This window comes from Notamacropus eugenii, chromosome 2 (assembly GCF_028372415.1).
Source record: "Notamacropus eugenii isolate mMacEug1 chromosome 2, mMacEug1.pri_v2, whole genome shotgun sequence".
Classification (NCBI taxonomy): Eukaryota; Metazoa; Chordata; class Mammalia; order Diprotodontia; family Macropodidae; genus Notamacropus; species Notamacropus eugenii.
In genome coordinates, this window is record NC_092873.1 from 187,526,660 (window position 1) to 187,548,694 (window position 22,035).

The following is a 22,035-nucleotide window of genomic DNA, read 5'->3' on the forward strand; positions in this document are numbered from 1 at the left end:
TCACCAAGAAAAAAATACCTGAGTTCTCTCATGTACAGAACCCTCAGGGTAACCATAAATTAGCACAGACTTTTTATGTATTGTACTTCACTTGAAAGAGTAAGAGTATATTCCATTGTCAGATTTTTGTCAGAAACATCACTTCTAGAGACAGAACTAAAATAAGACAAATGTTTCAAGACATAGATTCTATCTCCCCTTTAAAGATTTGAGAAATGTGCTCCCTGTGACAACCTCAGCAAGACTTTCCTCCCAGAGCAGTTTCATCTAAAGGAATTTTGTTCAAGGAGGATCCATTAATGGAGGTCAATGCTTTCATGAATACAAGGAGACATTCCATAACTAAATAAACATTGAATTTTTAAAGTATTAGATAGCCTGATCCAACTGTTGACACATTAACTATAAATGAATTTTGGCTACGTGCCAGCTTCAAAATAAGATTCACATAGCAAAACTAAGAATATTTATCCCCTAAACTTTCCACGCCTCTAAGGGAAATTTCACCTGAGAAATGACTACCCTCATATTTTGGCCAAGGCACTTAAGGCATGTGAAGACAGGATCTGAATCCTGTGAGTCAAAAGTAAGTATAAGAGCTATCTGAGAAATCCCACAGAGTAACATCTCCCTGCCAAGTTTCATTTATTAGATCGAAGGTACTGAAGGAAAGGGGGGGAAATCATGATCTTGAACAAAACTGTCTGTATACAACTCACCTCAGGAAAGTAAAGACTGTAAACAGGATGTGTTATCTTTGATTTGGTTTCCAGCAGAGCTCTCTCTTTCCGCTGTATACTTTGTTGTAATTCTTGCCATTCCTATTCAAATAAATGACAAATCATTTTACTTTTAAATCAGGCAATGATGCTAACACAATACGTACTCTTAAATAAGTCATTCTACTCTTGAGGCCTACATAATATATGCTTTACCTCTTCCTAAGAATTAAAACAACCCCACTCCACATTTACAAATCATAGAAAAATAGTTTCTATTTTTACATGGCCATGTTTCAGTTGTGCTATTACCTGTAGTTTCATGTTAGGGATGGGGATGGGATCTGAACCCCTAAAAGGAAAAAGACCATGTCTTTGGATCTGTAACCCAAAAAGGAAAAGACTTGGACTTTCCAATGTGGTCCAGGTCCCTGGCATACACCTGGGGCAATCAGCCCTTCCCAGTTAATTAACTGTCCTTTCACTGTCTGCACCTGGCCCCACCCTAGACCACCATTCCTCAATTCCATATAGACCCCTTCTCTGTTTCCAGTCTTCTGTATATAAGATCCATCTTGCCTCCATTAAGGTGCTCAGATTCCTTAAGTCTGGCCAATATGACAGGTTTTTAGAATCACACCCACCCTGAGGGGGTGTTATAATAAATCCTGGCTGTGACTGAAAGAAGGCTTGGGTTGAAGTCATTCAGGAAGAACCTGCATGTTGCTATTTTTAGGGTCCCAGTACCCCTAAACTTCAACATTAGTATATAACAGATATCGGGTATAATTATACTCCTTGCTCCCAACTTCTCTTTATATCCCTCAATAATCTTTTCTCTTTCAAAGTGTATACAACAGATAATCTTCTCATCATTTTTGTTACTATCCTCTACTATTTTCCAGGTCATTCACTCAATTTAAATGACTTTCTCATATATTCATGGTCTCTTTCTTCCATTTTCTACTTGTAACTTACTAGTTTTAACATTCATACAGACAACCCCTCTAATCCCTGTCCACAACATTCTTCAACCTCAACAATCACCTTTCTTCACTCCACAGAGTCTTAAGACAAGGCACAGACACAGCATACCCATGGAATTGTACTAGCCCTAAGTTTCTGTATGCTCAAATTCCACTCTTCAACCCATAACCCTTATTTTTCCATCTGTCACATCCCTCCATCACATTAAACTTACACTTTTTCACTCTCAATGGACCTTATCTGTCACTTGACCTTTTCCTAATTTTTTAGTCACTCCACTGTTATAGCTCCATTTGTCTCCATATACATATAGCTCAGAAGCTTTACTCTGCCATTACTGCACTGTTGTAGTCACCACCCAAGAAACTCTCACTCAAACCTACCCCCAACCTTCCAACACTCCCAATCTTTTAATTCCCAACCCTGGGACCCTCTATCAGCCAATTTCTCTGCTACTGCATTACTGCTAATAATGTCACTGCTAACAAAGTCACAAAAAGCAAGTTGATTTCAACCACTATAAATTATAGGTATAACCTTGCAGCTGGGCCCTTATTATTGCCTGAGTATTTAAATGTATTAGAATGAAAAAATTTCTATGATATTCCCTATAGTGCCAGTGCTAAAGCATTTCTCTCAAGTCCCTGATCACCTCTTACCCTCACAACAACGGACCTAGCCTCTACTTTCCTGAGAAGACTGAAGGCACTAAGGATCATCTTTTTTCCTCAAGTCTCAAAAGAGGTTTTCTTACAATTTAATGCCAAGGATAATGCTTTTACTTATGTCTTTGGATCCCTTCCCTCTTAACCTTAAACTCTCTTCTCATTCTCTTTCACTCATGCATGTGCAATCTTTCTCTCTGCACTGGCTTTTTCCCATATGCCACAAATAAGCGTGGGTCTACCCAATCCTAAATCCCAATTCTTCCCTTGATCATTTTACCTCATATAATTACTCTCCATTTTTTCTACTTCCCTACCATTCTCCACCCCTGCCCACCCCACCATCAATAGAAAAACATCTTCAAAAGGCAGCCTACATCCAATACTTCCACTCTGATACTACCTACCTTGTTAACTTCTTGCAATCAATCCAGCTTAATCTCAAAGACTAGTGACTTCACAATAACCAAATTTAATGACCAGTCATTACTGTCCTCAATCTGACACTATACATCACATCCCCTACCTAAACACTTTGTCTTCTCTTGATTTAAAAAAACCAAGGTTGCTCTAGATGTACTGAAAAGTCAACCTATCCAAAACCCATTTATCTTCTTACTTCACCATTACTTGTCAATAGTACCATCATTTATACAACAATCTCCTAATGCAGGAAATGTTAGTGTTATCTTTGATTTGCCTCTTATCTCTACTCCTCCAAATAGTTATCAAGTCCTTTCAAGTACATCCTGAATCTATGCCTTCCTGCCCTCCCTCCCTATATGTATTACCACTACCCTAGCAGAGTCTTCAATATTGGCTAACATTTATATATCACTCTAAAGTTTGTAAAATGAGTTACATATACACAGTGTCCCAAAAACTTTACTGTAGGTTAAAGCTTTATGAGTTTAAACTGTATTATCTCATTTGTTCCTCACAAGGAGCTATGATTATCCTTCATTTTAGAAATAAGGAAACTAAGACTAAGAAGTTGACTCACCCATGGTCCTAAATATGAGTCAAAGACAGGAGTAGCCTTCATTTCTTTCTGATTACAAGTCTAGCGCTCTTCCCACCGTACTATCCTACCGCTTAACCACCTTCTTCAATGATTGCAATAGCTTTCTAAGTGGTATTTCTACCTGTACTATTTCTCTCATCTGATCTATCCATTAATAATCTTATGACTAAATATCATACCGGCACACTTCTTGTTCAAATCGCTAAACCGGATCTTCTAAATGCCCACCAAATAAAGTTCTGATGCATACTACATATATTTTTCTTATTTTTTAATACTGTTGCCCTTCATGCACTTAATTCTAAAAGCTAAAGTTTGCCATCCCCTCTCTAAGACATAGACTTTCCTCAAGCACAAGCACTTGCTTATATTATTTGCTAGACCTAAAATGTCCTGCCCTGCCTGCTTGACAAATTCCTTTAACAAATTCCTGATCCTTTTATTGAGTAATGAATTTTTTCCTTAAATCCAACACAACACTATAATTAAAATTATCACATGTATTTTTATATTTTAGTTGTGCTGTATAACCCAACTAGATGTGTAGCACCACGTATCTAAATTTTCCAACCCTGCCATTTCCCTCTCCCATAGTGCTCTGTACAAAATACACAATTTTTGTTTGAACTGAACTGTTAATATTGAATCAATAGTGCTCAGTACAGAACATTTATTGTGGATTATTTGTGGTGGACTATCCATTCAATGCCCTCTACTCTTCTCAGAAGCATTATCAACTTTCCTCTTACTAATTCAATCAGGACTAGGATAAAGACTAAGGAAAATTCCAAGGTATAGGACTTTCTAGTTCACAATGCACTTCTGGTCATCTGGAAAATTTCACTACTACTAGTAACAGAGAAGGCACAGTGGCTATCATCTTTTTTTTTTTTTTTGGTAAACACTGGTCTAGTGGTTAAAGGAGTTAAGGAATGAAGAATAAGATCTATTAGCAGACTGTGGCCCAACTTGCTTTCTGACCTTGACTAAAAATTCCTCCTTATGAAGTAAAAAAAAAAAACCAGATAATATACTGATACTATTAAAAGGATATAGAGTTTTATTTTTAATGCTGAGGGTGAATGAACAGAGGTACAGTTCAGAAATCTAATAAGCTCATAATACAAAGGCTTACTGCTTCATCGTCTTTGTTTTGTTTTTCATCCTGTTCTCTGTCAGAGTCTCTCTCGCTTCCATCATCTTTTTCACTTTGGGAGTCCCTATTTGTTTCTTCTTCCTCAGAGTCACTGCCTTTGTCAGATACATCATCGTCTTCTTCTTTTATAGCAGTTTCCTATAAGAAAACGAAGCCACAGAAAAACATTTAATTACCTGGGACCAGAAAGGCTCAGGGAAAAAATGTTATATCCAGGCTAAGTAATCACAGCTTAACTGCCACAGGCAGAAAACTCCATGAAAACATACCTTAGTTTGTTTTTGTTTTTCTATATGCAAAACAAGAATAATGAACAGATGCTTAATAAAGTTTTATTGAAATGAATTATGAAAATATTACTTCTCATAGAAAATTATTTAGGTGAGACAGTGTTATCTGAGTAGTTTAAGGAAAAGGCTTCCTAAAGTCTGTTTAAAATGAAATGCTAACCTAAAATTTTCATTTAAAGGTTTTAAGACTTATGCTTCAAAATACTAAATATTAAATACTTCTGCATTGTTAATTTTGTGTTATCTGCATTTCATACTCATTACTTTAAGAATCTACCATTTTGTCAAAGTGGGTTTTTACTTCTCCCACAGAGATGACAACCTACCATCCTGCATCTAGCCTCTCTCCAGTTAGTGAGGCTAGTTCCTGATGAGAGATATACTGACTCACCACTAAACCCAAATTCAAAGCCCCTTCCCATTTGGTAGGAACTACAAGAGTTTTGCATTCTGCTAAAAGACTTAAAATGCAAGGATGCATCCATGCTCCAAGATTATGATTCTAGTGGGCAATACATTTCTCATCCTTAAAAAAAAATTATTTTTACAATTAAAGTACACTATGGTTGTTGTAAGGGGGGGGGGTGGGAGGAGGAAAAGAGACAGGTGTGGAAAGAAATAAAATGTATCAACAAAAACTTTTTAAATTATGTTTTAAAATTATTTTTTTCAGTTCCAAATTCTCTCCCCCATCCATTAAGAAGGCAAACAATACGATACATATTATACATGTGAAGTAATGCAAAACATATTTTCATATTAGCCATGATAAAAAAATAATGAAAAATAAAGTGAAAGAAAATGTGCTACAATATACACTCAAGAGTTCATCAGTTCTCTCTCTGGAATTTGTTTCTATGATTCATTCTTTGATCCACTCATTCTTTAAGATCTGATTGCCTAGTTTCTAATTTTTAATCTATGCTTCCAAGGCCTTTTATTTAATGCAATTTTTATTGCACTATGGTCCAATATTTAATATTTCTGCATTTGTTTGTGAGGTTTTTATCCCCCAATACATGGTCAATTTTTTAAAATGTTTCATAGATAGCTGAGAAAGAGGCATATTTCTGTCTATTCTCATTCAGTTTCCTCCAGGTCTTTCATATCTAGCTTTCCAAAAATCCAATTCATCTTCTTAAGTTCTTTCTTATTTATTTTATGGTTAGATTTATCTAGTTCTCAGAGAGGCAAACTGAGATCCTGCACTTGTATAATTTTACTATTTCTTCCTATAATTTTTCCTTTAAGAAACTGGATGCTATATCATTTGGTACATGTATGTTTAGTATTGATATTATTTCAATTAATTTTTAACAAAATGTAGTTTCCTTGGTTATCTTTTAATTAGATCTATTTTTCCTTTTGCTTTGTCTGAGATCATAATTGCTACCCCTGCTTTTTTTATTCAGCTGAAGCACGGTAAAACCTGCTCCAGTCCTTTATTTTAACTTCTGTCTTCCTGTTTCACTGTTTCTTATAAACAATATATTGTTGGAAATCTCAATTCTCATCCATTCTGCTATCTGCTTGTTTTATGGGTGAGTTTGTCCCATTCACAGTCATGGTTATGACTGCCAACTCTGTATTTCCCTCCATCCTATTTTCTTTTTATCCTTTTTCTTTAACCCTGTACTTCCTCAAAAGTTTGTTTTGATTCTGACCACTGTCTCCCTCAATCTGCCCTCCCTCTTATCACCCCTGTCCCTTTTCTCTTAATCCCTTCCCATCTTTCCCTTCAATATCCTCTATTCCCAAGTTTCCTTTGTGAGAAAATAAGCAAAAAATGATTTTTAAAATCAGTTAATAGCAGTTAAGGATAAATTTGGAAAAGAAATAAGACTTATGCAAGAAAATTATGAAAGGAGAACACATTGGTTTAAAAAAAGGCACAAAAACATTAAAGAAACTCTGTAAAAATCATAATTGGCCAGCTGATAAAAGAAATAAACCTTATTTAGTTCTTATAGGAATTTTTGTTGGATTATGTACAATCTGTAGTTTTCTTTGAGGCTTTGCTGGTAGACATTTTCATGTCATTGTCTTCTGAGTTTGCATTTTCAGTTTATGTCACTATAACAGATTTTTTTTGGTCACTCTTTTTTGTGGGGGGGAGGGGGTTCATTTTTTTCCGGAGCCTATTTCTTGTGTAAGAATTTCATGTCAGAGTTGGATTCTGCCCATAAGAGGTGGAGGCAGGAGGTGGAAAAGGGTCACTGCTCTAAGCTTCTGGCTTTTCCATGCTAGTTTTGTGTTATCTGCATTTCATACTTATTACTTTGAGAATCCGCCATTTTGTCAGTGTAAGTATTTACTTCTCCCATAGAAGATAACAACCTATTATCCTGCATCTACCCTCTCTCCAATTAGTGAGGCTAGCTCCTGATGAGAGAGATATGCTGACTCATCACTAAACCCAAATTCAAAGTTAGTTCTGTGAGGGCTCGTAAGTTTTCAGTACAGTCGTGGTTACTTGGTCTGAACTCTAGTCCTTACCCACATAATGTCCCTGTTCTCTTGCAACTACAAGCAACCCTCTCTGCCCTAGAACTAAAACCCAAAACTAGGTAATGGGCAATGGAGTTGCCTGGTCCTGTGTCTCTACTAGCAAAGGGCTCCTATGGAATCTCTGACTAAGTGTTCAACAGCCTTACCGTTGCTGAATATCAAGAGTTCCTGGTTCTAATGCTACTGCTGCTGTCACTACCTCCTCCAAGTCCCACACCTAGAGTGCACTAAGCTCCTGTCCAGCCCCCACCTCAGTATCAGAGACTCTCCTTCTGACCTCCCAAGTTGTCCTGAGCTGGAAAAATGTCCCATACCTTTGTTAGTTATGCCACTTTAGAATTTGATCTGATGCATTATTTTAAAGTTGTTTAAATGGGAATACTGGGAGAGTTCATCAAGAATGCTCCCTTTCCTCTGCCATCTTGGCTCCATCATCACCCCCCAAAATTTTAAGTACTCTATAGTAATGACAAAACAAATACACATAAAAATACACACATACACATATATACACACATATATAATACAGATACACACACACAGTATGTTTATTTTTTTAGCAAGCTGTGACAAAATACTAAGCCAACCCTCTCCCAAATGCAATCAATTTTAGTAGAAAGGTAGGAGGATAGGGGGAGAGGTACAAAATTATTAACTTGCTCATCAGCTATGACTTTGGAGTCTTTTCCTGATTTGCTTAATAGAACAATAAAAAAAAAAGACAATTTAACTGCACAGAGAATACTTACACTCCCAACAACTCCATTTGCCTGCTTTTGCTTCGGCTGCTTTGTCTGGGGCAATGGTACCGGGGCTGCCTTTTTTTTCAAAGGTTTCTTTTTTTTTGATTTAGCAGTTTTCTTAGGTCCTTTACTCTTCTGCTGCCATCCTTTAGTCTTATTTTTGTTGGCATCACCTTGCTATATAATACACCAAAAAAAGGGTAAGTGCAAAGTATAGCACATTAAAAATAAATATACCTACAATTAATTTTGTATCCAATTATCTTAATTACACATATACAAACTGAGAACTGTGGTACTGGATATGTTTTAGAAGGTAAATAAGTATGTTTTAGAATAAAATGGCTATAATAATTTTTTAAACTTTCTAAAATCTACATGAACAAGTCAATCAGTTCCCCAAACAAAAAACTATTTCTTCAACCAATTAGTGCAGGTATTATCATGAGAGCCCAAGTTCTTAATTAACTTGCCCCATCTTCTGCCAGCTGCTCTTCTGCAGCACAGATAGACTGTTCCTTTTCAAATACTTCCTGAGGGAAGAAAAAGGGAAAAAGAAAAACATTAGGACAACTGGCAAATTTACTACCAAATAACAAAGCATTCTTACAACAAAACAATATCAATAAAAGGTGTTTTTGATATTTGCTATTCTGTTTAGGTGAGTAAACCAGAACCCCTCAAAAACACTTTATCTAATTGCAAAAATACTCCTACATTGCTTATAATCTATCATATCTACTTTGAAAGTTTTTAGATGTGTAGAACCAATATGAATTCCTTGAATGAAAAGTACAATAACAAAGAACAGTTAATTCACATTTCACTGCAATTCTTAATGTCTTTAACTGAACATATAAAATGTTCCATTTTAAATTTTATTTTAGCATAACTCCCAAGAGTTAAAACATGAATTTTTCTATGCTTATTAAAACTTGAAAGACTGTTAAAAGCCAGGCTTTGGAGTCAGGAAGATTGGGTTAAGTCTCTGTTCTCTTACATACTAGCTGTGACTTTGGACAAATTACTTAATCTCTCAATGCCCCAGGCAACTCTCTCTTAGGCAGTGGGGTTCTTAACCTAGGGTTCATGAATTTGAATTTTTTAAAATATCTTCACCATTTTATTACAAGATAATTATTTCCTTTGTAATTCTTATATTTTATCTTATGCACTGAAAAACACCGAGAAGTGATCAAAGCTTCAGGAGCTGTCAAAGGAGTCTATAATAAGGCTATAAAGTTCAGAACTGCTGATCATCATTTTTAAAGGAAGTTTCCTCACCAAGTATTCTTTACAACAATGAAATCACAGATCCAGACCAAAGAAAAGACAATAAAACCAAACTATTAGTAGCATTATTTTCTGAAATTTAAAACTATAATGAGCTTAAAATAGTTTATTCAGCTAAATCATCATTTCAAAAGTGTATAAAAATGGATTACTTCAAACTGACTGCATCTTTAAAATATTACTGTTTTCTAACTAGATCAACTAAAGAAGACCAAGGTGATTCAGGGTCCATAATAATAGAATTTTAATCCTAATAAGAAGGAGACTCCAGTCTGCAAAGACATGGAATAAGTGTGGCTTTTATAGCTTTAATGTCCTCTCTGATATAATTCAGCTAAGATACTCAAGAGTAACAGGCCCAGTATTAATTACAGCAAAATTTCAGTACAACAATCAATCTGAAAAGTCTTTTTGAATTTACCTTTTTTTAATCTGAACTTCATTCTACTCAGATTTCTATTAGAAAATACTGCTATTCAGAAAATAAGCTAATTTAGGAAGATGGATTTCAAATTGATAATATACAGAGAGTTCCTGCTTTAAGTGGACTGGTTCTGCAGATTTCTACATAAAACAATTTTTGCATACAAATTTGCCCACGAATGTGGCTGAAAAGAAGGAGGAAGACAGAAAGGAGCCTGCATGCCTATGGAGGTAGGCCAGGACATGGTTCAAGGGCATGTTGGGGCCAGGGACGGAGAAGCAAGAGGAAGAATGTGGGAGGGGGAGGAAAAAGGGAGGACAGCCACATGAGGGCCAGGACCAGCCATGATTGGGGGGTGGGGACCACTTGGTCAGAACCAAGAGGAGGAACATATAGAGGGTAGATACATAAAAGACCAGAATGGGCAAAGACAGGAAAGGACGGACAATACACGGGGGCTGGAGACAAACAAGCAGTACACAAAGTATACAGAAGACAGACATGTTGGGGCCAGAAAGGACACTAAAGGTCTCAAGTCAAGCCCTTGGTCAACAGCAATGGTGATGGCAGTCTCTCTATAAATATATTCTTCTTTCACTTAGAGGATTTTTTTAAGTTTGTTTTTTTGCAGGGGGGAGGGCCTTAGATTGTCAAGCCAAGGGGCAAGAGAGGAGAGAGGGAGAAAAAGAGATTGAGTCAGACAGAGAGAGAGCATGAGCACAAAGTTAGCATAGGTCGTTTTTTTGGAATGCAGATTTCTTTCAGAATTTCTTATGTACATGGTCAAATCTGCATAATGCACACTTACATAAAGCAAAGAGCTATCTATACTGTTTTTTTTTTTACATTTTCAAAATTTTTATTAGCTTAATTTCTTTTTCTAATTAAGTCTTTTTCAATCACCAAACATTTATTTTCTTTCCCACTCACCACTGGGGGGGCAGGGGGAAGGAGGGTAGAGATGGGAGCAAAGGATGATGCCTAGTAGTGTATTTCTCAAGTCCTTTTTTATTTTTACTGTTTGCCAAAATGTTTGGGCCAACTAATGCCCCAGAAACAGTAAATTAGCATGCCTGGCTTTCTGTAGTCTCCAGAAGATTCATTATTTCCCATCTTTTACCTTAGTCAATTTGTTGGATTAAGATGACACCAAAGAGCTGTTCTGATTTTCATTTTTCTTATGAGTGACTGGGAACAGTCTTTCATATAGCTGTTAACAGTTTGTAATTTCTCTTTTGATGTGCTTATATTCTTCGACCACTTATTCATCAGAGAATGTCTCTTGGTCTCTCATATTTCTATTATATGTCTTGAATTTTAAATCTTTATCAGAGATATCTGATGCAAAGATTTTTTTTCCAATTAAAAGGTTCCCTCATAGTTGCATTGATTTTGTTCATGCAAAAGTTTTTCAATTTTATGTAACTGAAAATAGCAATTTTATCTTCATGATTACCTTTAACCTTTATTTGCCTTCTTCCTTTTTTCAAGAAATCCAAAGTGCTTTTCGTATATAAATACTCTTTTTATCTTTTGATGGGAGGTAGTAATTATGCCAGATAGTCTAGCAATTAATTGTCTCTTAAGCTTCAGTAAGTATCCCCAACATATTAGTTTAAGACCTGAGGACCAGCAACCTGAACATACCGGGATTTAGGAAAATATTTGCTAAGGACTCACTAAATGGCATAATCACATTTTACTAGCTTATATAATATCTAGTAGTAAAACGACTTATTGTTGATCAAATCAATCAATCATCAAAATCAAAGCACATATTAAATGCCTATGATGTGGCCAAAACACCAAAAGTCTCTTTATAAATGGGAACAAAAGGAACTGAGAACATTTTTCTCACCAAAAAGTACCTTCCTTTTTCTAACTGATTTATTATGATAGGTAAGTAAATAGTCCAATAATATAGACATCAATTTTTCCAAGCTGTACCTAGCTGAAGAAGAAATTATACACAGCATCATAACTTTCCTTAGATAAGAAATGTCAAGTAGTAGGGGCTAGATGGGCCCTTTCTGTGCTCAGAACTAAGGTCTGAGCTTTATCTCCACTATCCGCTATAATAATACTGTTCCCTCTTACCCCCCAACTCATGTTTCTCTATAACAGTTCACCTAGCTCTCCCGATGCATCCTCCTCCTCTACCTCCCCTACTCCCACCCCCACCCTCAATAACCTAGAAAACATGCCAAACTAAATTCTGATCAGGAAAGTCAAGAAAAAGTCACAGTGAGTTATTTTTACAGCCCATGGCAGATTAAGAGAGGCCTATTGACACTGGGGTAGGGCTAGCCCTGAGCATATTGAAGCAACGCCACAAGAGGTGAAAGCAGCAGCAGCAGGCTATAGGGGCAGCAGCTGCAGCAGAAGGAAATACCACTGGGCACAGGAACAAATGCCATCTGACACCTATGTAGCCCATTACTGAGTTCCAGGTCACAGTCTCAGAGCAAAGTATTCATGGTTGCTAGGAAGCAGTGGACCTACCTACATATGGGACAAGGAACAAGTTCCAGAACTATAGCAATGCAGCTCTGAGCCCAAGAGCAGAAGAGGAACTCAGTTCTAACCTTTATTCCCACACATAAGACTGCAATGGAATAAATTAGGTCAGGAGACCAAACCAAAGGGGAGTCAATCACTCTGAATTGGCAGAACCTTCCAGCCAACCAACTACGACTGAGTACAGTAGCACTCTACAGAAACTCAACAGACCTAAACCACGTCAGGAATTTGCAGAGTATAAACCAGGAAAGTAGTGAACAGACCTCTTAACACATCACACCACTTTGGAAGCACATAAAAGCTTAGACTCCTTTCTACTGAAAGCAATAGAAGGACATTAAAAAAAAACAAACCACTTCAGGCTACACATCCCACACAAACCCTCACAGGTGAGCGCAGCCCAATACAATGTTAAGTTTAAAGTGGGCTACAAAATAAACAAACGAAAGCAAAAAAACACAAAACAAACAAACAAAAAAAAACTCAACCATAAAAATCTACTATAGTGACAAGGAGTTCAAGATACATACACAGAAAACAATGACTTGATAATATTTACAATTATGTCTCAAAGAAAAATACAGATTGGACCCAGTCCAATAGAAGAAACAAATTAAAAAGGAGCAAAAAAAATTTACTTTAAAAATCCATTAGGAAATTGAAGGGATGCCCATCAACAGGGAAATGGCTTAACAAGTAGCAGTATATGGTGGTAATGGAATATTATTGCCCTTAAAATAATGACAACCAGGATGACTTCAGAAAAACTTGAAACATGAACTGACACAAGTGAAGTGAACAGAACTAGAACATTGTACATGCTAACAGCAAAGCTATAGGATGATCAACTGTGAATGACTTAGCTCGTCTCAGCAATACAATGATTTAAGACAATCCCAAAAGACTCATGATGAAAAAAATGCTATCCACCTCCAGAGATAACGTCTGAATACTATTTTTTACTTTCTTTTTTTTTGTTCAAGTCTTCTTACACAAAATTACTAATACAGAAATGGTTTACATGATGACTGCACACATATAACCTTTATCATATTGCTTACCATATCAGAGAGATGGCAGAAGAGGGAAAGAAAGATAATTTGGAACTTAAAAGGTTAAAAAAGATGACAAATGTTAAAAAATTTTTTATGTATAATTGGGGAAAAATAAAATATTTTTTCAAATCAATTAACAGCTTGAAAAAGATGAACAAATACTGACGAAAGTAACATTAAAAATCAGAATTGGTCAGATGGTAAAAGGACAAAATTTCCCTGAAGAAAATAACTCCTTAAAAATTAGAACTGGGCAAATGGAACCTACTGACTCCATGAGACATCAAGAAAAAATAAAAGTCAAAAGGCTGAAAACTTTTAAGAAAATGAGAAATATCTCATCAGAAAAAACAGATGGAAAATAAATCAAGGAGAGATCATTTAAGAATTATTGTACTACCTGAAAGCCGCAATAAAAAAAAAGCCTACATTTCATATTTCAAGAAATTATAAAGGAAAACTGCCCAGATATCTTAGAACCAGACAGCAAAGTACATATTGAAAAAATCTACCAGTCACTTCCCAAACGAAATCTCAAAATGAAAACTCCTGAAAATATTATGGCCAAATTCCAGGACTCCCAGGTCAAAGAAAAAATACTGCAAGCAGCCAGAAAGAACTAATTCAAATGGAGATATAGTCAGGATCACACAAGATTTAGCACCTTACACACCAAAAGATGGGAAAACTTGGAATATGATATTCCAAAAGGCAAAAGGAACTAGGATTACAGCCATGAATAAATCGACCCAGCAAAACTAAGTATAATCCTACAAGGCAAAAAAAATGGATATTTAATGAAATAGAGGACTTTCAAACAATCCATGATGAAAAGATGAGAACTCAATAGAAAATCTGACATTCAAAAACAAGACTCAGGAGAAGCATAAAAAAGAAAACATGAGTTGGAAATTATAAGGCACTAAACAAGGTTAAGCTATTTACATTCCTATATGAGAAGATGATACTTGTAACACCCTTATTACTACAACTGTTGGAGGGAGTCTACTTAGTCAAGAGGACACAAATATGATAATCTCAAAAGTAGAATGGAAAAGTGGGAAAGAGGGAGGACATGGGGCAGGGACAGAAAAGAGAAAGAATGGGGAAAATTATTTCACATAAATGGAGTGCACAAGGAAGAATTTATACAAACAAGGAAGGGTGGCGAGGGGCAGAATACCTGAATTTCTTTCTCATCTAAACTGGTTCAAGTAGCAAAAAATATAAAAATACTTAACAGCAAAACTCTCAGGAGTGGAGAAAGGGAAAGATCTGTATCCTAACCCACACGTTAAGCTAGACCAGAGGATAGGAATCTGTAGCCCCTGGAATGAATTCAAACTTCACAGAATAATTTATTCATAGGCCTGATCCTATTACTGACTGACGAGAGCTTTGACCTGCTCCATTTTTTCAACTTTGGCTGGTTCACCCCTCTCAAGGGAGTTATTTAGCAAATCACCATATATCAAAAACTAAGTTATGCCAAAAGGATATTTTGGTGAAAACATCTTTGAAAACTAAACAAAATCTGCAGAGCAACCAGCAAAATGGATAAAATTAAATATATCACTCTAAAGGAAAACGTAACAGTTTTGACATTTGGAAAATCCTCTAGTTTTTACAAGTTCATCTAGTTAAAGTCAATTACTGCCACTAAAGACTAAATCTAATGTCTCATTGTCTGATGAATGTAAAACTTGGAGTTCTTAAATGCTACACACTAGTGGAACACAAATAATATGGAAAGGTTTTCAGCAAGGGACCAGATGAGTCTTAAGTCTGCCATGTGATTGTGTCCCCAGGTGATATATGGCCACAGCAACTCATGAAATTCTCTACTAGGTTGGGGGGTCCGGAGAGGGGAGAAAGGATGAACTGCTGCAACTTGCATCACTGAGAAAATGAATACCAATGAAACATATCAATGAAATCAAAGTAAATCTAACAAAAGAGAATACAGTCCACATTTTTAGATTAGCTAAGCAAAGCAACAAAGAATGACTCACGGCCATTGTCTGCCTTGTCAATTTGACCAGTACTGTGACAAGGGATCCTACAGTGATATTGTTGCTATCTTCATCATCCAACACTGTAAGACAAAAGGAATAAAGTGTTAAAAAAATGAAAATCATTAGGTTCTTGGTTCTAAATTTCATCAAAACCAACTAAAAGCAAAAGGCCTATGGATTTAATATTTTGGTGCTCACCAAATAAACTGGATTTTTAAACATTAATTACCATGAAATTATAACTTTCTGTGTGTTCGTCTTTCATTGCCTAAGAAGACCTTGCCATCAGAGAAATGATGACATAACTTGCACTTGACTTTGTTTTTTTTGAATGAGGAAGGACGGTGCAGGTCACCAGCCTCACTTCTCCTCCAGAGGCATCTGAATCCAGTGACCAGATATTCATCAGGATGACTAGAGATGACCCAGGATGAGGCAATTGGGGTTGAGTGACTTGCCCAAGGTCATACATCTAATAAGTGTCAAGTGTCTGAGGTGAGATTTGAACTCAGGTCCTCCTGCTGCACTGGTACTCTATCCACTGCACCACCTAGCTGCCCCTATGACTTTGTAATACTATGAAAACTATAGAAAATTTTTTAAATTTATTTAGCATTACTGTATTCTCTTAGGAATTAAATTAATAGAGTAGAATTGCAATGACAAGCCTACTTTGTGTTGTGACCTTATAGTCACAAGTTCTAGTTCTAACATCTCCTATTTCTTCTCCACTAAAAATGTAAGCATAAGCCATGGCTCAAGTTCTCAGCTCTGTTCACTCTCTACTCTCCCTCTTTCTAAGATCTCATCTATCCTCACTGTTGAAATTATGACCTATAATGCTATAATGCTAACCTTGGTTTTCTCTCCTGAAATTCAGTCATTAATTGTTATTTGCCCCAGGGATCAGCAAACTACAGAACTACTAATGAATTTTACATTTTTAAATAAAGTTTTATGGTATTTAAAAATGTAAAAACCAATCTTACCTCACAGGACATACAAAAACAGACCTGGATATTCTGCCTACATCTCAAATTCAAGTACCTCTTAATTTCTCTATTTTTACTGTCTCAATAACCTTCGCTTGGAAGTCATTCTTGAGTTCACCTCCTCCTTTCCCACTATCTCCAATGAGTTATTAAAATCATGCTGTGATTTATCCAGTGCCTCTGCCTCTCTAGCCTTTCACCCAATGAATATATTCTACATGTTGTTAGAGTAATGTCACTAACACACTACTTCACATACTTCAGCCCTCTTTTTCAAAAAACTTTTCAGCAATTCTCCACTGTTTACAAAACAAACACTAACGTTTAAGGTTTTTAACATTGACCCCTACATCCCTCTCCATTACTCTCCTCCACATTCAGCTATATGAACATTTTAAGCTGAATTCATTCCATTAACATTCTCAGGGTTCCATCATTCAGCTAACTATAAATCCACCTAAGTATTAACACCCCTATAGCATTTAATATCTATTAAGCAATCTTAACCAGAGCACATACCCCAAGTCAAATTACTTAGTCTTTGTCAACCTAGGCTAGATGCATGATGGATTAAAAGATCAGGGAAACCGTCAAGAAGATGGGAACACTTGACCTAGCACTGAAGATTTAGTAGGAACTCAAATGGAGGTAAAGACAAAGATAAAAAGGACTAGAGCTAGGGAATGGCATGAGGCAAGAAAGCACAAAATATATTTGTGGAAAATTAAACTGGACTTAGTTTGGCCGGAGTTTAGAGTGCATGATAGTAAGGTAGTTGAAGTGCTAAGGATAAAAAATAAAGGCCTCGTCCAGCTCTAAAACGTTACCTTCCACATGCCTGTTAATATTGACAATAGCAGTCCATAAAGGATGCTGAGGAAAATAATTTTACTTCTTCCTCAAAATTGAGCCTAAGGAATAAATACAATGAGAGTAAACACAAAAATACAGTAGAACAATGTAGAATATGTTTATGTGTTAGTTCATCAAATGAAAATTATCTTCCTTTAAAAGATAAGTAATCTGGAGCAACAATTTTATCTCACAACAGCAGTATTTCCAAATATCAAGAACAACAAATCCTCTATCACTATGGAAGTCTATACTATTCTTTACAAAGTTAAATGTATCTTAGCACCATGCTGTCTGTTTCCCCCTGCCATGAGAGCCACATGAAGGAAGAAGTAAATGTGCAGGCTAAAACACAAGAGAAAGAAAAGGTAAAGGTCCAAGTAAATTGACTGGATTGAAAACAGAGGCCACAGGTGCAGAGGTATGGAATTGTAGACCTCTGGTGGCACATGGCTGAAGCCTTCAGAGTAATGTTACCCTACAAGAAGACTCTACCAAATTTCTACCATCATTTGAATCTTTCTTGACACATGACAGCTTCAAATTGATTCACTGAGTTATTCACTCTCCTGACATTCTGGATTGATTTTCTTTCTGAATGAGTGTATCACTTGAATGAGAGATCACCTCTGTTTTTTTGGGTGGAAAAAAGTTTTAGTTTTAGATTTTTTGCAAAATGTTCCATAAAAAACACTGTTCTCCCAAACCTAAGTCTTATACATATTACCATACTAAGATAATACAATAGAGTCAGTCAATAAAAACTCATTAAGTGTATATGTAGCAGACACTGTGCTAAACACTGGGAATACAAAAGTAGAGAGAGTCTCTACTACCAAGGAGGTCTAATGGAGCAGACAATATACAAACAACTATGTACCAACAAGTTACATGCAAGATAAATTGGAAATAACCAATGGAGAGAAGTTACTAGAATTAAGATTTTAGCTTGCACTTGAAGGAAGACAGAAGGCAGATCTAAGGAGACAGAGTATTCCTGGCATGAGGGGATAGCTAGTGAAAATGTCCGGTCAGAAGAAGGAAGGTTTTATTTGAGAAAACTCAAGAAGGTTAGTGTCACTAGATAGACCGTTGTAGGGGGACAGAGGTGAAAGACATAGTTCAAAAAATGTACATTTATTTTTAAAAATAAATTTTCCCAACATGTGGGTTACCAGTAATATTAGAGAAGGGAAAGTTGTATTTTTTGATTTCTTAAGTAACTATATAAGCACTAACATTTCAAAAGGGGCAGCAGTGTTCAGTAACAAAACATGGTCATTTACCCTGTGACTTTATGTCCATAGTCACAAATGGAAAACTACCAAGGACAGCCATAACTTCTTCATATTTCTCATCTTCTAAGAAGTGTAGTAAATTACGACGATCAGATTCTTTTAAACTCACCAAATCCTGGATAGTTTTGATTTTGAACTTTAAAAAAGAAGAAAAGAAAAATAAGCCTATTATTAATGGGGAAAAAAATGAGCTAATTTTTAATTAAATCTTCAGTGACTTTAAAAAATATTAAGCTAAGCGCTTTATATTTTATGCTTTTCAAAGTATTGTTTATTTAGAACTTTAAAACATCAAATTCAACATTTTATTTGATCTTTTTCTCAAATAGTTAAAATGTTTGAAAGCACACACTGATACTTTGGGGAGAAAAAAATTAACTGAATATTAAAATGCAACAACGAGTTTGATTATTACTTATTGCCATGCAGTAACCTGGCAACAAAAAGCATTTTCTAGAAACCATTTTACTTTTTTTGGGAAAAAAATTGCCACCATACAATTATATCAGTAGTGTCTGTCACCACTACAAAAACAACACAGTGGTTTCTATCTACTTCATATTAGAAACCAGAGCTATTCTCTTAAGAGTATTTAATGAAACTAAGATTAACACAAACATGCAAGCACTTATTTTAAAGAACCAAAACCTATTCAACTATATACCTTTTTATGATTAGAAACTCGTCGAAGATTGTCCTCTTCAATATGGGGGAGCTGAAGAAGAGGAGATTTAAACTGCTGAAGGCCTTGAACAGCCATCTGGGAAAGCTTCATGCAATTCTCCAGGGATCCCAAAGTTGGAGCACGAAACTCCCTTTCTTAGAGAGAATTAAAAAAAACAAGGCTGCACATTTTACATGCTTTACAATATGCTAATATAACCAACACAAAGTAAAATTAATTTTGACATTTATACACTGAAAGAAATAACAATTTTAAATCCAGCAAACCTCAAACAGAAAAAGTATGCCTTCCAAGAAATAAACAAGAAAGGAGGGGTACTGTAAAAAATAAATTTTCTTTTCAAAGGTTCAAAGAACACCCTGCCATAACCACTAGTTTGGTAGTCACTTCTATTTTGACAGTCATAAAGCTAACATACCCTTTGTCAAGACCAGGAACAAGCTGACAGCTTAGTAAGAATTTAGGTATCCTTGTTATTCTTTCCTGTGTTTTGCAAACTCTATAATGCTGACAGAAGAATAAAAATTCATATAATAAGCAGCTAAACATAAATGTTATCTTAAACTTAAGTGTACCTTTCTTCTCCTCTTGGTATTTCTCCCATTATCAGTATGTTCAAATCTTATAAAGAGGAATAAGATAAATAACAAAATCAATCTGTGTCTTTTAAAGAAAACTATTTCATTTAGTAAATAAGCCTTAAATATACTGCCAGTTTCACTAAGAAAATGAGTGTGTTTTTAAAAACTAATCATGGTCTCACAATTTTGATTTCTGGAATCCTTTCTTTCCACTACTGAATCCTCACATCCTCTTCAGAGAATGTGAGACTTTATTAGTACCAATTCACTCCATAACCATTAAGTCCCAGAGTTAAAAAAGCAAGAAAGAATGACTCTAACCTCACTTCTACAATGGAGAATTACCCAACACCAAAAGATTCAAAGGGAAAGAAAAGAGAGGGAAAAGAATTAAAACCTTTGCAAATCAAACCTAGCAGTAACATGGAAATAAAACCTTAGGAAATGAAATGCTTTCTTTGGAAAAAAATGTTCATCTACCCAGACCTATATATCTAGCCCTAATCACTCTCTAGAGCTCTAGTCAAACCTGCATCCCCAATTCTTTTAGGCATCTAGAACCTATCCTATACGCATCTCAAACTCAATGGGTCCAAAATATAACTGATCATCTCTTCTCTCCAATCCTCCCCCCGTTGCTCCAACTCTAGTTTTCCTATTACTTTTGAGGGCATCATCCAGTCACTCACATTCCCAACTTGTCATTTTACACTCCTCTTTCTCATGTTCCCCACATCTTCAATATACTGTCAAATCTTGTCACTTGTACCTCCCACATTTCTTATATACATTCATCTCTTTCCATTTGCATAGCCACCAAGTGTAGGCCCAAAAGTTCCTCCCTCAAGTCTCTACTCACTCTCTCCTTCTTCTACTTGTTTGCAAAGTAATTTTCCCAAAGCACAGTTCTGACCATGCCACCCTCCTGCTCAATAACTCTAGTAGCTCCATAATATATCCAGAGGCAAATATAAAGTCATCCATTTGGTATTTAAAGTCCTTCAAAATATGACCCTTTCTTACTTTTCTAGTCTTCTTATACATTATTTCTCTCTACATACCCTGCACTTTTTGATGTTCCTTACACATGACATTCCATGCCTTCCTGTCCCCTATTCCTGAAATGCTGTTGTTCCTTACACTTCTACCTGGCTAATGCAGAGTGAAGTAGCAGCAGGAAAATACAGAGCGATTACTATAACAAAAACAAAAATTACACTAAAAGGCAGTAAAAATGCTTATTAATTATAATGACCAATTTGGATCCCAGAAAAACTATTATGGCATATCTCCCTTCTCTCATCAGAAAGATGAGAACTATGAAATGCAGTGTATACTATAAAATATGTTCCCTTTTTCTAGTGGTTTTGCTTTCTTACAAGAGGAGGAAGTGTTAAGGGAAAATACTTTTTGTTTTCATATTTTAGTCATCAATAAAACTTGTAAAATAATAACATTTATTGGGATTTATCAGCTTATCATACTTATCAGCTGACACAAAGAAGGACAAACAGTAGAAAGACCTAAAAAAAAAAAAACTATAGCTAAGAGGATTCAGTTTAGAAATGACGCAACACACCCTTATACTTTTATGTCTTAATTCTCATTTTTTTTAAACTATATGGTATCATATGAGTTTTTTAATACTTAAATTAACTAATACTTATCCTTTTGTTATAAGTATATCTTTATATAAAACAAAAATGTAAAGAAGAAAAAGATAAATAAAACTCCAAACACTGATAGTCAGAATTCACTTAATTATCAGTAAATCTGTGAATACTGTAAATTGTAATCTACATATACTTGCAAGAAAGAGGACAAGATAACCATGTTTCTTCCTCACCTTCACGGCTCCGAGCCATTATTATTAGCTGGCAGATTACATTAACCATTTCTTGCAGTAAGGCAGGGCACTTTTTCAGGATAAATTGTTGATCTACAAAATAATCAAAGATCTCAGGGAAATCTTGCTAGTTTTCATGAACAGATCATCTTTTTATCAATTGCAGCAACAAGAACTATGCAAACTCACTTCCACATGCAAGAAAAACTTAAGATATTTGCTTTGATTACAATTTTATAAGGTTACCTTAAAAAGTCTTCCTAAACTTCATCATAATGAAGTAAGTCAGGCAACCCTATGATCCCTCAAACCCAAAAGTAGAAAGATTTTTAACATAAATTTTCAGCTTAGGAATTTACTTCTCTACTTTTTTCTCCAACAG

At 35.6% G+C, this 22,035-nt stretch overlaps 1 protein-coding gene across 1 annotated transcript in view; it reads right to left on the reverse strand.

Annotated features, from left to right (window-relative positions):
- The window catches only part of SEC63 (SEC63 homolog, protein translocation regulator), an 82,443-nt gene that overhangs the window by 12,653 nt on the left and 47,755 nt on the right, over positions 1-22,035 (reverse strand). The window contains exons 11-18 of the mRNA XM_072642987.1: positions 21,654-21,746; positions 19,206-19,360; positions 18,530-18,677; positions 15,397-15,479; positions 8,566-8,625; positions 8,099-8,269; positions 4,531-4,689; positions 720-821 (exon numbers count right to left, since the gene is read on the reverse strand). Coding sequence (XP_072499088.1) covers positions 720-821; positions 4,531-4,689; positions 8,099-8,269; positions 8,566-8,625; positions 15,397-15,479; positions 18,530-18,677; positions 19,206-19,360; positions 21,654-21,746 — 971 coding nt within the window. The remainder of the gene's footprint in view (positions 1-719; positions 822-4,530; positions 4,690-8,098; positions 8,270-8,565; positions 8,626-15,396; positions 15,480-18,529; positions 18,678-19,205; positions 19,361-21,653; positions 21,747-22,035) is intronic.